This window comes from Rhinichthys klamathensis, unplaced genomic scaffold (assembly GCF_029890125.1).
Source record: "Rhinichthys klamathensis goyatoka isolate OS25496 unplaced genomic scaffold, OSU_Roscu_1.1 h1tg000767l_1, whole genome shotgun sequence".
NCBI classification, from domain to species: domain Eukaryota; kingdom Metazoa; phylum Chordata; class Actinopteri; order Cypriniformes; family Leuciscidae; genus Rhinichthys; species Rhinichthys klamathensis.
In genome coordinates this window covers 202,501-222,500 of record NW_026607167.1, presented here as the reverse complement: position 1 = coordinate 222,500, position 20,000 = coordinate 202,501, and the positions used below count along the sequence as shown (strand labels likewise).

The window sequence follows — 20,000 nt, the reverse complement described above, 5'->3', positions numbered from 1 at the left end:
TGTGTGTGTGTGTGACTGTGTGTGTGTGTGGGTGTGTGCGAGTGGTGTGTGAGTGAGTGTGTGTGTGTGTGTGTGATTGTATGAGTGAGTGTGTGCGACTGGTGTGTGAGTGAGTGAGTGCGTGTGTGCATATATGTGTGTGTGTGTGTGTGTGTGTGTTCTCACCTTCAATGGGTCTGGGTACGAAGTGTGAACACGGTTTAGTTTTCTTAACCCGGTTTCCCTTCATGATGGATCCTTCTTTATTGAGTCCGAGGAACCAGGCGCGTCCGCTCTCATGCTGGCGGTACAGCGTAGACGAGTAGATCACATAATAATTCTCAAACACACTCTCCTTAAACTTACACTCCGCTGTGAACATTTCCTGCAGACAGAGAGAGAGAGAGAGAGAGAGAGAGAGAGAGAGAGAGAGAGAGAGAGAGATGTTAAAACATAATAACAGCTCTCAGGTGTGTGTGTGTGTATGTGTGAGAGAGGGAGAGTTATTGTCCCAGTTTCTTTATTAAGTGTTTTGCACACACAGGTGGAGAGGGTGGAGACGGCCAACAACCAGAGCAGAAACACCCCAGGTGAACAAACACCTCACACACTTCACGCTTTTTATTCATTACAGTCAAACCAAAAATTATTCAGACACCAGATATCATTTTTGATATTTGTTTACTAGTGTGTGCAGGACACTACAGTTAATTTATGTAAGTGAGAAGAGCAAAATAAAGTAAACTGTGACATATTATACCCAATAATTCTTCATACAGTGACTACCAGTAATATCTATAAACATTTGGGACCAAAAATGATTCCGACATCATGTTTTCTTCAGTGTTTTTTCTGTAACTGCTAATGCTCTTTTTACACACAGACTGAACAACATGAAGCATTGCTTGGTGATTGGTTGAGCTAAACTGGTATTATCTAATTGTGAAGTTAAATTTAACAGCTGACAGATATTCAACATAATTCATGTGTGAGAGTCTAACAGAAGGACGGACAAAACCAGTCAAATATCAGCTGATCTAATAACTCTGAGTTCTGCTCATATTTTACTACCATTTTCTAAACTATAGCGAATAAACTGTGATAATGTGAGAAATGTCGAAGGTCTGAATGAATGTTGGTTTGACTGTACATGTACAGTAGTGGCCAAAAGTGATGTAATTTGTTTTTATTGACCCTACAAGTTCCATTAAGCCATAAAAATATGAGAAAAATATTTTAAATATGAGGGAAGAACAAAACATTAAACTTGGTTGAGGTATTTATCTGACAGAATTATATGGCAAAAAAATTATAAAAACTACAGCTACAGGTTTTATTTGACTATGCATAAAAAAGGCTCATAAAAAAAACATAATCAGTTATTAATATTTCATTGGTTCTCTCTTGAGTTCATAATTTCTTAGTATGATAGCCTGGTCAAAAATTATGTTTCAATAATGATGATGATCAGTTTTGGCCACAACTGTACAGTGGGGTATAAAAAACAGTGAAAATGCAGTAAAACTTTAAAATAAGGTCTCATTTGTTAACATTATTTAATACATTAACTATGAGCAATATATGTTTACATGCCAGATTGTACAAGTATATAATAGCTGCAGGCCAAAGAACCCAAAAGGGGCGTGGTCTCCAAAAGGGGCGTGTCTCCAATGGGCGTGGCCTCCGAAAGGGGCGGAGCCTCCACACACAAAGACTTCCGCTTCCACCTAATGTTGACGACTTACATTTCAAAATAAAAGCTTGTAAATTAAACACTGTTTCTCGCTGAAAGATTAATTGATCTTGCATCAAATTTAGGCATATATTAAATAAAGTTATAACGTTATTAAACGAACGTTTTGGCCGTTCGTTTACACGATAACGGCGTTTTGTGCGCCTGAAACTGCAAACTTTTGAAAACGGGTTTCAAAGTGCAAGTTTTTGAAAACGGTCTCCGTGTAAACAGCAAAAACGTGAACCTCTGAAAACGCTGACGTCATGCTCATGCGTATCACGTGTTCAGTCTACAGCGTTTCATCGCCATCTAGTGGCCTGGCAGCAGAATACAGCGCTTTTAGTCGTCGTTGGAATCGTTTTGACAGCGGTGTCGTCTGTACGCAGAAAAATCAAAGGAAAAACTTCTCCGTTTTAAGCATATCGTTGTCGTGTAAATGTACCTTAAATCAATATAGATGCGTTTATTATTAAGATATAGCCGATCGAACGTTAAAAGCGTTAAAAGAAGTTTGCGAAAAACAAATAATTTGTACGTGTCGTGTGTGTCTTCTGTCAACGGGAGGAAGACACGCCCCGATCAAATGAGTCACATGATCAATGTCAACCATTTCCTTACATTTGATTAGTCACCTAGACAGTGAAATCTGAAATATTTACATCATAACGTGTCTATGTTTTAAAATCTGAATGATAAAACATTGTTTATTTCCCGGTATTTGTTCGTTTTTCATATTTTTAATACGGTCTCAAACTTTTGAACCCTACTGTATATATTACACACACACACACACACACACACACACGAGTACAGGAGATGTGCTCTCTTTGCACTCTAAGCATCTCATACCACTTTCGCAGATTAAACGTCACCACTAAATAACCGGTAGAAAACCTCACTTACACACACACACACACACACACACACACAAAACCGTCCTCACCCTGATCTACAACAGCCAGACCATAAAACTGCTGAACACACTCTGTAAAATATAACACACACACACACAAATTACAACAACACCAATATATGGGCTGACATTTGTGTATTTACAAATAAATAGAATGGAGTTCACAAATATACGTACAATTTCTAAATATAAAACTATCAAGGTTAATTAAAAACAAAAGAAATTCAGAAAAATGATAATGTGAAACAAACTGTGATTTCCTCAAGTTATCAGATTGATTTATTTCAGTGTAATGTACAAATTAACAAATTAACGCTCATTACATTTATTTGTGAATTTTAAACAAATATCACCCCATGCCAAAGTACACAAACAAGAACTTGTGTACATATGAACACAAAGTTACAAATATTCTTATAACACAGCATTGTCGAATTCTTCATAAAACTCAAGGTCGCTTATTTTCACAGCTGCATTATCAACACCTCACTGTACATTCAATTATTCCACACACACACACACACACACACACACACACACACACACACACACACACACACACACACACACACACACACACACACACACGCATAGACTGTCACACTTTGGCAGAAGTTCATGATTTTCACACTGAATCGGAGTTCATTAACACTTTCTCACCCCAAAGATAGAACAACATCCAGAACAGCTGATCTCGACACACAGACATGTGTAAAGTTACATAACAACCTTCATTAAATATGCATTTCAATAAGTTCAGTCTCATTCTGTATGAAATATCAAGCTGGTTTACATGATATGTGTGTGTATAGTGTATAATTATTTTGTATATATAAATGCACACACAGAAAAAATATGTTATTTATGTATAAAATATTTATATTTACAAATATAATATAAATTATGTATAAATATATATACAGTCTTCTTTGAACATTTTTGCATGATGAGAGTGAATTTGGGTTTTGTGTCCATTTGCATTTGCAATTCAAGAATTATTACGATTTATTATGAACGAACTTGAAATCACACTTGGGTATAATTATGCTTTTTCCCATATTTTGTGCTGACGTTTAAAAAAAATCTGCAAAATTCTGTGGAACGAATATTCTGTGTAAAGAGAGAGCAAGACTCTAATTTCTGAAAGCATCATCAAATTACTTTTATTAAACAAACTAAAAATGTGCAGAACAGCCGTTTGAATTCAGAGAAGTGGACCTGGATGGGGTTCAGAGTGTTTTGCAATTTTAAAAACGTAAAGCCCACTTTAAAAACGTAAAGCCCACTGTTCAGAGCACACAGAGAGCAGAGACGAACATGTGTGTGTGTGTGTGTGTGTGTCTAAAACACTGTTACGCTGCTTGCTTTCTTTGTGAATCAGTGTAGTTCAGCGGCTACACTTATCCTTCAAACTTTAATAGCACAAGTCTGTGAATTATGAATGTAGACAGGAGCAGAGACTCACTCTCACGCTCTCTCTCTCCGTCACATGACTATCGCTTCCAGAACGTTCTTGCTATTAAACTACATCAGAGAAAGCTAGTGTTAAAATATATCTCTGAACACATCCAAAAACGTAAAAGGCAGCTCAACACCACATGAGACTCACTACAAAAACAAACTTTCGAAAGATGAAGACGCATCCTAGCTAAAACATTCATCGTTAAAATTATTAGTACAGAAGAAAATACATTTATAATTCCTTTAACCTTTCATCTTTTTTTTTTCTCACTAAGCTCAACGCAGTGCATTCTGGGATTGCCCTCTCTGTGAAGGATACAGTACATGCCATCTTATCTTCAAGAGTGATAGCTTGCTGTCTAGATAGGCAGCAGCTCGGTAGCTTTTGGAGCAGAACTAAAATCTCCTGAAATAAAGGCAGTGTCTATTTACACTGACTGCAAATTTTATTTTCATTCATGCATTTGGAAAATGCTTTTATCCAAAGCAACTTACATTGCATTCAAGATATTTTTTTATTAGGGATGCACCGTATGAAAATTTTGACCGATAACCGATAATTCTTTATATATGAAAGCCGATAACCGATAAATTGGCTGATAAATCTAAATCCAAATTTTTATATAATTTTTGGGAGCCTGATTACAAAAACAAAAGTCTCACAATCAAAAGCCATCATTCTCATTATAATTTTATGTAGCCTATATGACAGATGATTTTGCACTTAACTGAATTTTCCTTTTTTGAAGTGATTCCAATCATATTTCAATCAATTCAAAGCCATCATGTTGAACAGTGTGCATCTGAAGTGTCTCAGCTGAGGGAAATAATACATTATTTATCGACTTTAATATATCGGCCAAATTTACTTATCGGGCCGATAATGATAACATTAAAAACGAACATATATCGGGCCGATACCGATATGGTTTCACTATTTATTATTTGTTTAAACTGTGCATTCCAGTAAAATGTTTCACTAAGTGCAAATTAGTCGACATTGTTTGCAAAAGGAGTTTTCACTGACTCTGACCACCAATGCATATATTTAAAATTTAGTACAAACAGCATATTATTTGTGCTTATATTGCATCTATCAATATTCAGGAATATTAGAATATTACACACTGCATCCTCTAAGGACACACACCGAAACACACAACACCACAACCGTAACACAATGACAGTCTGTCCTGCTTTCCAAAACACACACACACACACGCACACGCACACAACAAGATACACACACACACACACACACACACTCACTTACTAACACACAACAAGATACACACACACACACACACAACAAGATACACACACACTCACTTACAAACACACAACAAGATATACACATATACACACTCACTTACAAACACACAACAAGATACACACACATACACACTCACTTATAAACCCACAACAAGATACACACATACACACTACACCAAAATTACATAATAGTACATACCCTGACAAATGCTACAGAGAAAAGAAACAAAACAGATTGTATAATCACATGAAATGTGAATTTCAGATAAAACAGACATGATACACACACACACACACACACACACACACAGATGTGAGGAGTGTTTTCTTACCGAGGAGTACAGGAAACCCTCTCCATTCATGGCTACGTAGAGTCCAGCCTTCACACCCTGAATCGCCACGACCCGCAAACCCACCGGGATCAGATTAAACAGAGCTGAAACACACAACACAAACACACCGGAATCAGATTAAACAGAGCTGAAACACATGACACAAACACACCGGGATCAGATTAAACAGAGCTGAAACACACAACACAAACACACCGGGATCAGATCAAACAGAGCTAAAACACACCGACACAAACACACCGGGATCAGATTAAACAGAGCTGAAACACACCGACACAAACACACCGGGATCAGATTAAACAGAGCTGAAACACACGACACAAACACACCGGGATCAGATTAAACAGAGCTGAAACACAACAACACAAACACACCGGGATCAGATTAAACAGAGCTGAAACACACAACACAAACACACCGGGATCAGATTAAACAGAGCTAAACACAACAACACAAACACACCGGGATCAGATTAAACAGAGCTGAAACACACAACACAAACACACCGGGATCAGATTAAACAGAGCTGAAACACACGACACAAACACACCGGGATCAGATCAAACAGAGCTGAAACACACCGACACAAACACACCGGGATCAGATTAAACAGAGCTGAAACACACGACACAAACACACCGGGATCAGATTAAACAGAGCTGAAACACACAACACAAACACACCGGGATCAGATTAAACAGAGCTGAAACACACGACACAAACACACCGGGATCAGATTAAACAGAGCTGAAACACAACAACACAAACACACCGGGATCAGATTAAACAGAGCTGAAACACAACAACACAAACACACCGGGATCAGATTAAACAGAGCTGAAACACAACAACACAAACACACCGGGATCAGATTAAACAGAGCTGAAACACAACAACACAAACACACCGGGATCAGATTAAACAGAGCTGAAACACAACAACACAAACACACCGGGATCAGATTAAACAGAGCTGAAACACAACAACACAAACACACCGGGATCAGATTAAACAGAGCTGAAACACACGACACAAACACACCGGGATCAGATTAAACAGAGCTGAAACACAACAACACAAACACACCGGGATCAGATTAAACAGAGCTGAAACACACAACACAAACACACCGGGATCAGATCAAACAGAGCTGAAACACACAACACAAACACACCGGGATCAGATCAAACAGAGCTGAAACACACAACACAAACACACCGGGATCAGATCAAACAGAGCTGAAACACACAACACAAACACACCGGGATCAGATTAAACAGAGCTGAAACACACGACACAAACACACCGGGATCAGATCAAACAGAGCTGAAACACACGACACAAACACACCGGGATCAGATCAAACAGAGCTGAAACACACGACACAAACACACCGGGATCAGATTAAACAGAGCTGAAACACAACAACACAAACACACCGGGATCAGATTAAACAGAGCTGAAACACACGACACAAACACACCGGGATCAGATCAAACAGAGCTGAAACACACGACACAAACACACCGGGATCAGATCAAACAGAACTGAAACACAGGACACAAAAAAAAAACCGGGATCGGATTAAACAGAGCTGAAACACAACAACACAAACACACCGGGATCAGATTAAACAGAGCTGAAACACACGACACAAACACACCGGGATCAGATCAAACAGAGCTGAAACACACGACACAAACACACCGGGATCAGATTAAACAGAGCAGAAACACACGACACAAACACACCGGGATCAGATCAAACAGAGCTGAAACACACGACACAAACACACCGGGATCAGATTAAACAGAGCTGAAACACAACAACACAAACACACCGGGATCAGATTAAACAGAGCTGAAACACACCGACACAAACACACCGGGATCAGATCAAACAGAGCTGAAACACAACAACACAAACAGACCGGGATCAGATTAAACAGAGCTGAAACACAACAACACAAACACACCGGGATCAGATTAAACAGAGCTGAAACACACGACACAAACACACCGGGATCAGATCAAACAGATCTGAAACACACGACACAAACACACCGGGATCAGATCAAACAGAGCTGAAACACACCGGCACAAACAGACCGGGATCAGATTAAACAGAGCTGAAACACACCGACACAAACAGACCGGGATCAGATCAAACAGAGCTGAAACACACGACACAAACACACCGGGATCAGATTAAACAGAGGTGAAACACACAACACAAACACACCGGGATCAGATCAAACAGAGCTGAAACACACGACACAAACACACCGGGATCAGATTAAACAGAGCTGAAACACAACAACACAAACAGACCGGGATCAGATTAAACAGAGCTGAAACACAACAACACAAACACACCGGGATCAGATTAAACAGAGCTGAAACACACGACACAAACACACCGGGATCAGATCAAACAGAGCTGAAACACACGACACAAACACACCGGGATCAGATCAAACAGAGCTGAAACACACCGACACAAACAGACCGGGATCAGATCAAACAGAGCTGAAACACACGACACAAACACACCGGGATCAGATCAAACAGAGCTGAAACACACGACACAAACACACCGGGATCAGATTAAACAGAGCTGAAACACACGACACAAACACACCGGGATCAGATTAAACAGAGCTGAAACACACCGACACAAACACACCGGGATCAGATTAAACAGAGCTGAAACACACCGACACAAACACACCGGGATCAGATTAAACAGAGCTGAAACACACGACACAAACACACCGGGATCAGATTAAACAGAGCTGAAACACACCGACACAAACACACCGGGATCAGATTAAACAGAGCTGAAACACACCGACACAAACACACCGGGATCAGATTAAACAGAGCTGAAACACACGACACAAACACACCGGGATCAGATTAAACAGAGCTGAAACACACGACACAAACACACCGGGATCAGATTAAACAGAGCTGAAACACACCGACACAAACACACCGGGATCAGATTAAACAGAGCTGAAACACACAACACAAACACACCGGGATCAGATTAAACAGAGCTGAAACACATGACACAAACACACCGGGATCAGATCAAACAGAGCTGAAACACACCGACACAAACACACCGGGATCAGATTAAACAGAGCTGAAACACAACAACACAAACACACCGGGATCAGATTAAACAGAGCTGAAACACACGACACAAACACACCGGGATCAGATTAAACAGAGCTGAAACACACCGACACAAACACACCGGGATCAGATTAAACAGAGCTGAAACACACAACACAAACACACCTGGATCAGATTAAACAGAGCTGAAACACATGACACAAACACACCGGGATCAGATCAAACAGAGCTGAAACACACCGACACAAACACACCGGGATCAGATTAAACAGAGCTGAAACACACCGACACAAACACACCGGGATCAGATTAAACAGAGCTGAAACACATGACACAAACACACCGGGATCAGATTAAACAGAGCTGAAACACACCGACACAAACACACCGGGATCAGATTAAACAGAGCTGAAACACACCGACACAAACACACCGGGATCAGATTAAACAGAGCTGAAACACACAACACAAACACACCGGGATCAGATTAAACAGAGCTGAAACACACGACACAAACACACCGGGATCAGATTAAACAGAGCTGAAACACACCGACACAAACACACCGGGATCAGATTAAACAGAGCTGAAACACACAACACAAACACACCGGGATCAGATTAAACAGAGCTGAAACACACGACACAAACACACCGGGATCAGATTAAACAGAGCTGAAACACACCGACACAAACACACCGGGATCAGATTAAACAGAGCTGAAACACACGACACAAACACACCGGGATCAGATCAAACAGATCTGAAACACACGACACAAACACACCGGGATCAGATTAAACAGAGCTGAAACACACCGACACAAACATCTTGATGATCACATGTTGCTCTTTCACAGATCAAGATAGATAGATAGATAGGGAGATAGGTAGGGAGATAGAGAGATAGGTAGATAGATAGGTAGGTAGATAGATAGATAGATAGATAGATAGATATATAAAGATATTCAAAGGAGGGATGAAGGATAGGAGAGCGAGAACTCAATCTACTAAGTATCGGAGGAAGGTTTCAAACACTCGTCTCGTTGCTGCTGATTCAGTTCAAGTCCGTAAAAATCGACAGGAGGGAAAAAACCCAGAGGAGAGAGAAAACAGGATCAGCGGAGGAGTGCAGGATAACAGAGGGATGGAGGAGGAGAGATCAGAGGGATGAGTGTGCTTGTGTGAGAGAGGAATATGAGAGAGAATTCATGTTTACAGCAATTTTCATATGATGCATGTATGTGTGTAAGTAAGGAATTAATACAAGAAATACATACTTTTATCCATCAAGGACGCATTAAATTGATCAAAAGTGACAAAGACATTTATAATGTTACAAAAGAGTCTATTTCAAATTAATGCAGTTCTTTTGAACTTTCTATTCATCGAAGAATCCTGAAAAATAAAATATATCAGTTTCCACAAAGATATGAACACTGATAATAATCATAAATGTTTCTTGAGCATCAAATCATCATGTTAGAGTGATTTCTGAAGGATCATGTGACACTGAAGACTGGAGTAATGATGCTGAAAATTCAGCTTTGATCACAGGAATAAATTACACTTTACTATATATTCATATAAAGAACAGTTATTTTAAACTGTAATAATATTTCACTATTTTTACTCTATTTTTGATCAAATAAATCCAACCCTGGTTCGCATAAGAATTCTTTTCCAGAAACATTTAGAATCTAAATCTAAATGAATCCACACTTTTGACCGGTAGTGTGTGTTGAATGCATCTTGCTTATAAAAGTAAAGTTATTTACAGTTAGTTGAACTGTTGACATGCATCGACCTGAACAATAACACATTTGGTTTATTGACGCATGCATTTGTGCTGAAGTTAGTTGTTGTAACTCAAGATATTGCACTATTTTCATTATTGTATTGTCCATTGTAGGTTTTTATTGCTATAATGCCATGTATTGACGAAGCTGCTTAGACATACACCCTAGTTTCTAATGTTTTTATTGGTTGATGTTTTTATCTCGTGTCAAATTAGTTTCGTTCCTTCATGTAAAATTGTGTATGAAATGACAATAAAAGAACACATTTGGTTTACTGACACATGCATATTTTGAAGGAAACCCGAGTGCTAAAGTTAGTTGTCGTAACACAATAACACACAACAGGACTGTGTGTGCAATGCGCCGGTCTCTGAACTCTCTCTCTCTCTCCTGTAGTTTGTTCATCAGTTGTTCTTCATTTAGCTGGAAGCCGCCCAGATTCTGGCTGTATTGTGTTTCATCTCTCCGGCTGATCGATATTCTCACTTTAGATGAAAACATGTTTGCCCACAGTTGTCTGATAAATGCGATCATGTTATATTCGAATTCCCCATGGCTTAAAAAAATCTAATTTCTAACAGGATAACATCTGAAGTATTTACTTTCTTTACGCACACTGGTCTTGTTACGAATGGTGAAGTAGAAATGTTCATAATCTTTAATCAAACCTTTCCTTTTTCAGCTGACATTGCCTGTTTCTCTGGGAAACACATCACATTATTGCAGTCAAATGGGTTCATGTTTACTTTAACACTGAATCTCTGGCTGAACACAGTAATGTGTGTCTCACGTGAGTCAGACAAAGACTCTGTGTCTAAGCCTGTTGGACTCGCTAATGTGAGTTATGCAGATAAGAAGGAAGGCCGTGTAATTCAAAAGATTCGAAACATGAGTGGGCACCTTCAAAACACAGGAGATGTAACGCTCGAAAATCCTGAGCTTTAGAAGTGAAACATCCCTCTCTAGCTCCCTGGGGAGATGAGCGAGCTCAGAAGTGTGTGTGTGTGTCAGTAATGCACATGTAGATCTGAGAAATACACGCAAACTGTGAGATCAGGCGAGATCACACACACATGCACGTGACGAGGACTCAAGTGATATTTCATCCAAAAACCAAAAGATAGAAATGAGTCATTTTGGCGAAAACATTAACAATAAAACGTAAAAATTATATAAAAAATATAAAATAAAAATTATACACACACACACACACACACACACACACCAGGCACTTTATTAGGCACACCTTGCTAGTACCCTTTTGCCTTCAGAACTGCCTTAATTCTTCATGGCAGAGATTCAACACGATGCTGGAAACATTCCTCAGAGATTCTGGTCCATATTGTCATGCTTTCATCACACAGTTGCTGCAGATTTATCCTCTGCACATTAATGATGTGACTCTCCTGTTCATCCACATCCAGAAGATGCTCTATTGGACTGAGATCTGGAGACTGTGGAGGCTGTTTGAGTTTAGTGGCGTTACGCAAGTGTTTTTTGCTAGTTTCAGCCTGACGCAATTATCATTTTCACGTACCGCACCACCTTGTTTAAATAGCAAATGCATTTGCGCCCATTTGGTGCCCATGGGCTAGTCTGAAAACGAGGTGCGCATTGTTGGCGTGTTGTTATTTTGAGGAACTGAAATAGACTTTTCTTTATTTAAAGAGCGCGTTAGTAATATGCGCCTATAGGCGGGTCCAGAACGTGCCTACACTTTGTCCCCTAGATGGTCTTCTTGCGTGTTTTAACCTCGCGCACGAGCAGATCCGTTTCCTCGCTAGAGAAGCGTTCAGTTTTTCCGCTTGCAAATCCCGTCATGTAAATAGCGAATCCGCCACGGCGCGAACGCAACTGGCTTTTAAAGGGAATGGGAGATGAGACTCTGATTGGTTTATTGCATATTACGCTCAAAACACACCCATTAATCATTACGAGAACTAGCAAAATTGGACAAATATATTTCTGTAGATATATTCCTCTATATTCGTCAATCAAAAAGGGAAACCGACGCCGCAGGCTGCAGATACACACACCGTAAACAAAGCAGTGCGTGCTTACCGTTTTGAATATCAATCCTGCTAAACTCTTTCTTTATTCCACTCCGCTCATGTTAATATTGAAATATTCGCCAAGGAACACTCAGATAAGATGACGTAACATAAGAACAGCCTACTATCTGTACTGTTTTAACTTATTTGCTCGCTGTTTTGCAATTATTCTCATGCACTGACTCGTTCACTGAGCTTGAACAGCCAATCAGAGTTCCCTCTTTCACAGACGGCCCGACGCCGATTCAACATGTCAAATCAGCCGGAAAAAAGCCGACAAGGCCGCTTAGATCGTTAAAGTAGGGGTTGCTAACCTCTTACAATAACAAAGGCGTAGGTTTATGTTCAGAGATGCTCGTCTGTGTTCAGAGATGCTCTTCTGTGTTCAGAGATGCTCTTCTGCGTTCAGAGATGCTCTTCAGTGTTCAGAGATGCTCTTCCGGGTTCAGAGATGCTCTTCTGCGTTCAGAGATGCTCTTCCGGGTTCAGAGATGCTCTTCTGCGTTCAGAGATGCTCTTCCGGGTTCAGAGATGCTCTTCTGCGTTCAGAGATGCTCTTCTGCGTTCAGAGATGCTCTTCCGGGTTCAGAGATGCTCTTCTGTGTTCAGAGATGCTCTTCTGTGTTCAGAGATGCTCTTCCGGGTTGAGAGATGCTCTTCTGCGTTCAGAGATGCTCTTCTGCGTTCAGAGATGCTCTTCCGGGTTCAGAGATGCTCTTCTGCGTTCAGAGATGCTCTTCCGGGTTCAGAGATGCTCTTCTGCGTTCAGAGATGCTCTTCCGGGTTCAGAGATGCTCTTCTGCGTTCAGAGATGCTCTTCTGCGTTCAGAGATGCTCTTCCGGGTTCAGAGATGCTCTTCTGTGTTCAGAGATGCTCTTCTGTGTTCAGAGATGCTCTTCCGGGTTGAGAGATGCTCTTCTGCGTTCAGAGATGCTCTTCTGCGTTCAGAGATGCTCTTCTGTGTTCAGAGATGCTCTTCTGCGTTCAGAGATGCTCTTCTGCGTTCAGAGATGCTCTTCTGTGTTCAGAGATGCTCTTCTGTGTTCAGAGATGCTCTTCTGCGTTCAGAGATGCTCTTCTGCGTTCAGATATGCTCTTCTGCATTCAGAGATGGTCTTCTGCGTTCAGAGATGCTCTTCTGTGTTCAGAGATGCTCTTCAGAGATGCTCTTCTGCGTTCAGATATGCTCTTCTGTGTTCAGAGATGCTCTTCTGCATTCAGAGATGCTCTTCTGCGTTCAGAGATGCTCTTCTGCGTTCAGAGATGCTCTTCTGCGTTCAGAGATGCTCGTCTGTGTTCAGAGATGCTCTTCCGGGTTCAGAGATGCTCTTCTGCGTTCAGAGATGCTCTTCTGCGTTCAGAGATGCTCTTCTGTGTTCAGAGATGCTCTTCTGTGTTCAGAGATGCTCTTCTGCGTTCAGAGATGCTCTTCTGCGTTCAGAGATGCTCTTCTGTGTTCAGAGATGCTCTTCTGCATTCAGAGATGCTGTTCAGAGATGCTCTTCTGTGTTCAGAGATGCTCTTCTGTGTTCAGAGATGCTCTTCTGTGTTCAGAGATGCTCTTCTGTGTTCTGTGTTCAGAGATGCTCTTCTGTGTTCAGAGATGCTCTTCTGTGTTCAGAGATGCTCTTCTGCGTTCAGAGATGCTCTTCTGTGTTCAGAGATGCTCTTCCGGGTTCAGAGATGCTCTTCTGCGTTCAGAGATGCTCTTCTGCGTGCAGAGACGCTCTTCTGTGTTCAGAGATGCTCTTCTGTGTTCAGAGATGCTCTTCTGTGTTCAGAGATGCTCTTCCGGGTTCAGAGATGCTCTTCTGTGTTCAGAGATGCTCTTCTGCGTTCAGAGATGCTCTTCTGTGTTCAGAGATGCTCTTCTGTGTTCAGAGATGCTCTTCTGTGTTCAGAGATGCTCTTCTGTGTTCAGAGGTGCTCTTCTGTGTTCAGAGATGCTCTTCTGCGTTCAGAGATGCTCTTGTTCAGAGATGCTCTTCTGCGTTCAGAGATGCTCGTCTGTGTTCAGAGATGCTCTTCCGGGTTCAGAGATGCTCTTGTTCAGAGATGCTCTTCTGTGTTCAGAGATGCTCTTCTGTGTTCAGAGATGCTCTTCTGTGTTCAGAGATGCTCGTCTGTGTTCAGAGATGCTCTTCCGGGTTCAGAGATGCTCTTCTGCGTTCAGAGATGCTCTTCTGCGTTCAGAGATGCTCTTCTGTGTTCAGAGATGCTCTTCTGTGTTCAGAGATGCTCTTCTGTGTTCAGAGATGCTCTTCTTTGTTCAGAGGTGCTCTTCTGTGTTCAGAGATGCTCTTCTGCGTTCAGAGATGCTCTTCTGTGTTCAGAGATGCTCTTCTGCGTTCAGAGATGCTCTTCTGTGCTCAGAGATGCTCTTCTGCGTTCAGAGATGCTCTTCAGAGATGGTCTGCGTTCAGAGATGCTCTTCTGTGTTCAGAGATGCTCTTCTGTTTTCAGAGATGGTCTTCTGCATTCAGAGATGCTCTTCTGTGTTCAGAGATGCTCTTCAGAGATGCTCTTCTGCGTTCAGAGATGCTCTTCAGAGATGCTCTTCTGCGTTCAGAGATGCTCTTCTGCGTTCAGAGATGCTCTTCAGAGATGCTCTTCTGCGTTCAGAGATGCTCTTCTGCGTTCAGAGATGCTCTTCTGTGTTCAGAGATGCTCTTCTGCATTCAGAGATACTCTTCTGCGTTCAGAGATGCTCTTCTGCGTTCAGATATGGTCTTTTGCGTTCAGAGATGGTCTTCTGCGTTCAGAGATGCTCTTCTGCGTTCAGAGATGCTCTTCTGTGTTCAGATACGCTCTTCTGCGTTCAGAGATGCTCTTCAGAGATGGTCTGCGTTCAGAGATGCTCTTCTGTGTTCAGAGATGCTCTTCTGCGTTCAGAGATGCTCTTCTGCGTTCAGAGATGCTCTTGCTCTTCTGCGTTCAGAGATGCTCTTCTGTGTTCAGAGATGCTCTTCTGCGTTCAGAGATGCTCTTCAGAGATTGTCTGCGTTCAGAGATGCTCTTCTGCGTTCAGAGATGCTCTTCTGTGTTCAGAGATGCTCTTCAGAGATGGTCTGCGTTCAGAGATGCTCTTCTGTGTTCAGAGATGCTCTTCTGCGTTCAGAGATGCTCTTCTGTGTTCAGAGATGCTCTTCTGCGTTCAGAGATACTCTTCTGTGTTCAGAGATGGTCTTCTGTGTTCAGAGATGCTCTTCTGTGTTCAGAGATGCTCTTCTGCGTTCAGAGATGGTCTTCTGCGTTCAGAGATGGTCTTCTGTGTTCAGAGATGCTCTTCTGCGTTCAGAGATACTCTTCTGTGTTCAGAGATCGTCTTCTGTGTTCAGAGATGCTCTTCTGCGTTCAGAGATACTCTTCTGTGTTCAGAGATGCTCTTCTGTGTTCAGAGATGCTCTTCTGTGTTCAGAGATGCTCTTCTGTGTTCAGAGATGCTCTTCAGAGATGGTCTGCGTTCAGAGATGCTCTTCTGCGTTCAGAGATGCTCTTCTGTGTTCAGAGATGCTCTTCTGTGTTCAGAGATGCTCTTCAGAGATGGTCTGCGTTCAGAGATGCTCTTCTGCGTTCAGAGATGCTCTTCTGTGTTCAGAGATGCTCTTCTGTGTTCAGAGATGCTCTTCAGAGATGGTCTGCGTACAGAGATGCTCTTCTGTGTTCAGAGATGCTCTTCTGTGTTCAGAGATGCTCTTCTGCGTTCAGAGATGCTCTTCTGTGTTCAGAGATGCTCTTCTGTGTTCAGAGATGCTCTTCTGCGTTCAGAGATGCTCTTCAGAGATGGTCTGCGTTCAGAGATGCTCTTCTGCATTCAGAGATGCTCTTCTGCGTTCAGAGATGCTCTTCTGTGTTCAGAGATGCTCTTCTGCGTTCAGAGATGCTCTTCTGTGTTCAGAGATGCTCTTCTGTGTTCAGAGATGGTCTTTCGCGTTCAGAGATGGTCTTCTGTGTTCAGAGATGCTCTTCTGCATTCAGAGATGCTCTTCTGTGTTCAGAGATGGTCTTTTGCGTTCAGAGATGGTCTTCTGTGTTCAGATATGGTCTTCTGTGTTCAGAGATGCTCTTCTGTGTTCAGAGATGCTCTTCTGTGTTCAGAGATTGTCTTTTGCGTTCAGAGATGCTCTTCTGTGTTCAGATATGGTCTTCTGTGTTTAGAGATGCTCTTCTGCGTTCAGATATGGTCTTCTGTGTTCAGAGATGGTCTTCTGTGTTCAGAGATGCTCTTCTGCATTCAGAGATGCTCTTCTGCGTTCAGAGATGCTCTTCTGTGTTCAGAGATGCTCTTCTGTGTTCAGAGATGCTCTTCTGTGTTCAGAGATGCTCTTCTGCGTTCAGAGATGCTCTTCTGCGTTCAGAGATGCTCTTCTGTGTTCAGAGATGGTCTTCTGCATTCAGAGATGCTCTTCTGTGTTCAGATATGGTCTTCTGCATTCAGAGATGCTCTTCTGCATTCAGAGGTTCAGAGGTGCTCTTCTGTGTTCAGAGATGCTCTTCTGTGTTCAGAGATGCTCTTCTGTGTTCAGAGATGCTCTTCTGTGTTCAGAGATGCTCTTCTGCGTTCAGAGGTTCAGAGGTGCTCTTCTGTGTTCAGAGATGCTCTTCTGCGTTCAGCGATGCACTTCTGTGTTCAGTGCTCTTCTGCGTTCAGAGATGCTCTTCAGAGATGGTCTTCTGCGTTCAGAGATGCTCTTCTGTGTTCAGAGATGCTCTTCTCTTCTGCGTTCAGAGATGCTCTTCTCTTCTGCGTTCAGAGATGGTCTTCTGCGTTCAGAGATGCTCTTCTGCGTTCAGAGATTGCGTTCAGAGATGCTCTTCTGCGTTCAGTGCTCTTCTGCGTTCAGAGATGCTCTTCTGCGTTCAGAGATGCTCTTCTCTTCTGCGTTCAGAGATGCTCTTCTCTTCTGCGTTCAGAGATGCTCTTCTCTTCTGCGTTCAGAGATGCTCTTCTCTTCTGCGTTCAGAGATGCTCTTCTCTTCTGCGTTCAGAGATGGTCTTCTGCGTTCAGAGATGCTCTTCTGCGTTCAGAGATTGCGTTCAGAGATGCTCTTCTGCGTTCAGTGCTCTTCTGCGTTCAGAGATGCTCTTCTCTTCTGCGTTCAGAGATGCTCTTCTCTTCTGCGTTCAGAGATGGTCTTCTGCGTTCAGAGATGGTCTTCTGCGTTCAGAGATGCTCTTCTGCGTTCAGAGATGCTCTTCTGTGTTCAGAGATGCTCTTCTCTTCTGCGTTCAGAGATGCTCTTCTCTTCTGCGTTCAGAGATGGTCTTCTGCGTTCAGAGATGGTCTTCTGCGTTCAGAGATGCTCTTCTGCGTTCAGAGATGCTCTTCTGTGTTCAGAGATGCTCTTCTCTTCTGCGTTCAGAGATGGTCTTCTGCGTTCAGAGATGGTCTTCTGCGTTCAGAGATGCTCTTCTGCGTTCAGAGATGGTCTTCTGTGTTCAGAGATGCTCTTCTGCGTTCAGAGATGCTCTTCAGAGATGGTCTTCTGCGTTCAGAGATGCTCTTCTGTGTTCAGAGATGGTCTTCTGCGTTCAGAGATGGTCTTCTGCGTTCAGAGATGCTCTTCTGCGTTCAGTGCTCTTCTGCGTTCAGAGATGCTCTTCAGAGATGGTCTTCTGCGTTCAGAGATGCTCTTCTGTGTTCAGAGATGCTCTTCTGCGTTCAGTGCTCTTCTGCGTTCAGAGATGCTCTTCTGCGTTCAGAGATGGTCTTCTGCGTTCAGAGATGCTCTTCTGCGTTCAGAGATGCTCTTCTGCGTTCAGAGATGCTCTTCTCTTCTGCGTTCAGAGATGCTCTTCTCTTCTGCGTTCAGAGATGCTCTTCTCTTCTGCGTTCAGAGATGCTCTTCTCTTCTGCGTTCAGAGATGCTCTTCTCTTCTGCGTTCAGAGATGGTCTTCTCTTCTGCGTTCAGAGATGCTCTTCTCTTCTGCGTTCAGAGATGCTCTTCTGTGTTCAGAGATGGTCTTCTGCGTTCAGAGATGCTCTTCTGCGTTCAGAGATGCTCTTCTGTGTTCAGAGATGCTCTTCTGCGTTCAGAGATGCTCTTCTGTGTTCAGAGATGCTCTTCTGTGTTCAGAGATGGTCTTCTGCGTTCAGAGATGGTCTTCAGTGTTCAGAGATGCTCTTCTGTGTTCAGAGATGCTCTTCTGCGTTCAGAGATGCTCTTCTGCGTTCAGAGATGCTCTTCTGTGTTCAGAGATGCTCTTCTGTGTTCAGAGATGCTCTTCTGCGTTCAGAGATGCTCTTCTGTGTTCAGAGATGCTCTTCTGTGTTCAGAGATGGTCTTCTGCGTTTAGAGATGGTCTTCAGTGTTCAGAGATGCTCTTCTGTGTTCAGAGATGCTCTTCTGCGTTCAGAGATGCTCTTCTGCGTTCAGAGATGCTCTTCTGTGTTCAGAGATGCTCTTCTGTGTTCAGAGATGCTCTTCTGTGTTCAGAGATGGTCTTCTGCGTTCAGAGATAGTCTTCAGTGTTCAGAGATGCTCTTCTGCAGACCTCAGGTGTATCGAGTGCTTATTTGAGTTACTGTTGCCTTTCTATCAGCTGAACCAGTCATTCTCCTCTAACCTCTGACATCAACAAGCAATTTTCACCCACAGAACTGGATATTTTCTGTTTTTCGGTCCATTCTCTGTAAACCCTAGAGATGATTGTGTGTGAAAATCCCAGTAGATCAGCAGTTTCTGAAATACTCAGACCAGCAACAACCATGTCACGTTCAAAGTCACCTTTCTTCCCCATTCTGATGCCCAACTTCATAAGATCGTCTTCTCATTCACTATTCCCAACATTAGTCCACTAATATAGTCCACTTGAGGGAGTGAATGAAAACCAGTGAGTGAATTAACACACTGAGTGCGTCGGATAACACAGTTTGTGTTTCGGATGGCAGTACAAATGGCTGTTCCTGCAAACAGTGCCCTATTTAAGGGTATAAGGGACATCATTTCGGACACAGCCAAGCGGCAACCTCCCTGTCTCTCTCTTGAAACCTACACGGAAGTGAATTAAACTGTAATTCATCAACTGGCCACTTAAGGCTGGATGCAAAAGTGAGTCAAATCTGTATCTCCCCCATGTTAAAATGCCCAACTTTACAGCAGAAAACAATGTTTACAGCCTGGTGGAAAAAGTGGGTTTGGTCTATATAGCTAGTTTTGATCTTCATGAAAACTGTGAGGGGGGTGAATTTTTTTTTATAACTCATCCGTTTAAATTATATTAAGCCTTAAAGTTCTGCATAATTAAGGGCGTGGCCACTTGAGTGACAGGTGGATTGCCGCTGCTTTACT

General features: G+C 42.3%; 1 protein-coding gene across 4 annotated transcripts in view; it reads right to left on the bottom strand.

Annotated features, from left to right (window-relative positions):
- Nucleotides 1–20,000, bottom strand: part of fgf12b (fibroblast growth factor 12b) — an 80,951-nt gene that overhangs the window by 2,173 nt on the left and 58,778 nt on the right. For all 4 annotated transcript variants that reach the window (XM_056242971.1, XM_056242969.1, XM_056242970.1 and 1 more), the window contains exons 3-4: nt 5,693–5,796; nt 166–364 (exon numbers count right to left, since the gene is read on the bottom strand). In XM_056242971.1, the coding sequence (XP_056098946.1) occupies nt 166–364; nt 5,693–5,796 (303 nt within the window). The remainder of the gene's footprint in view (nt 1–165; nt 365–5,692; nt 5,797–20,000) is intronic.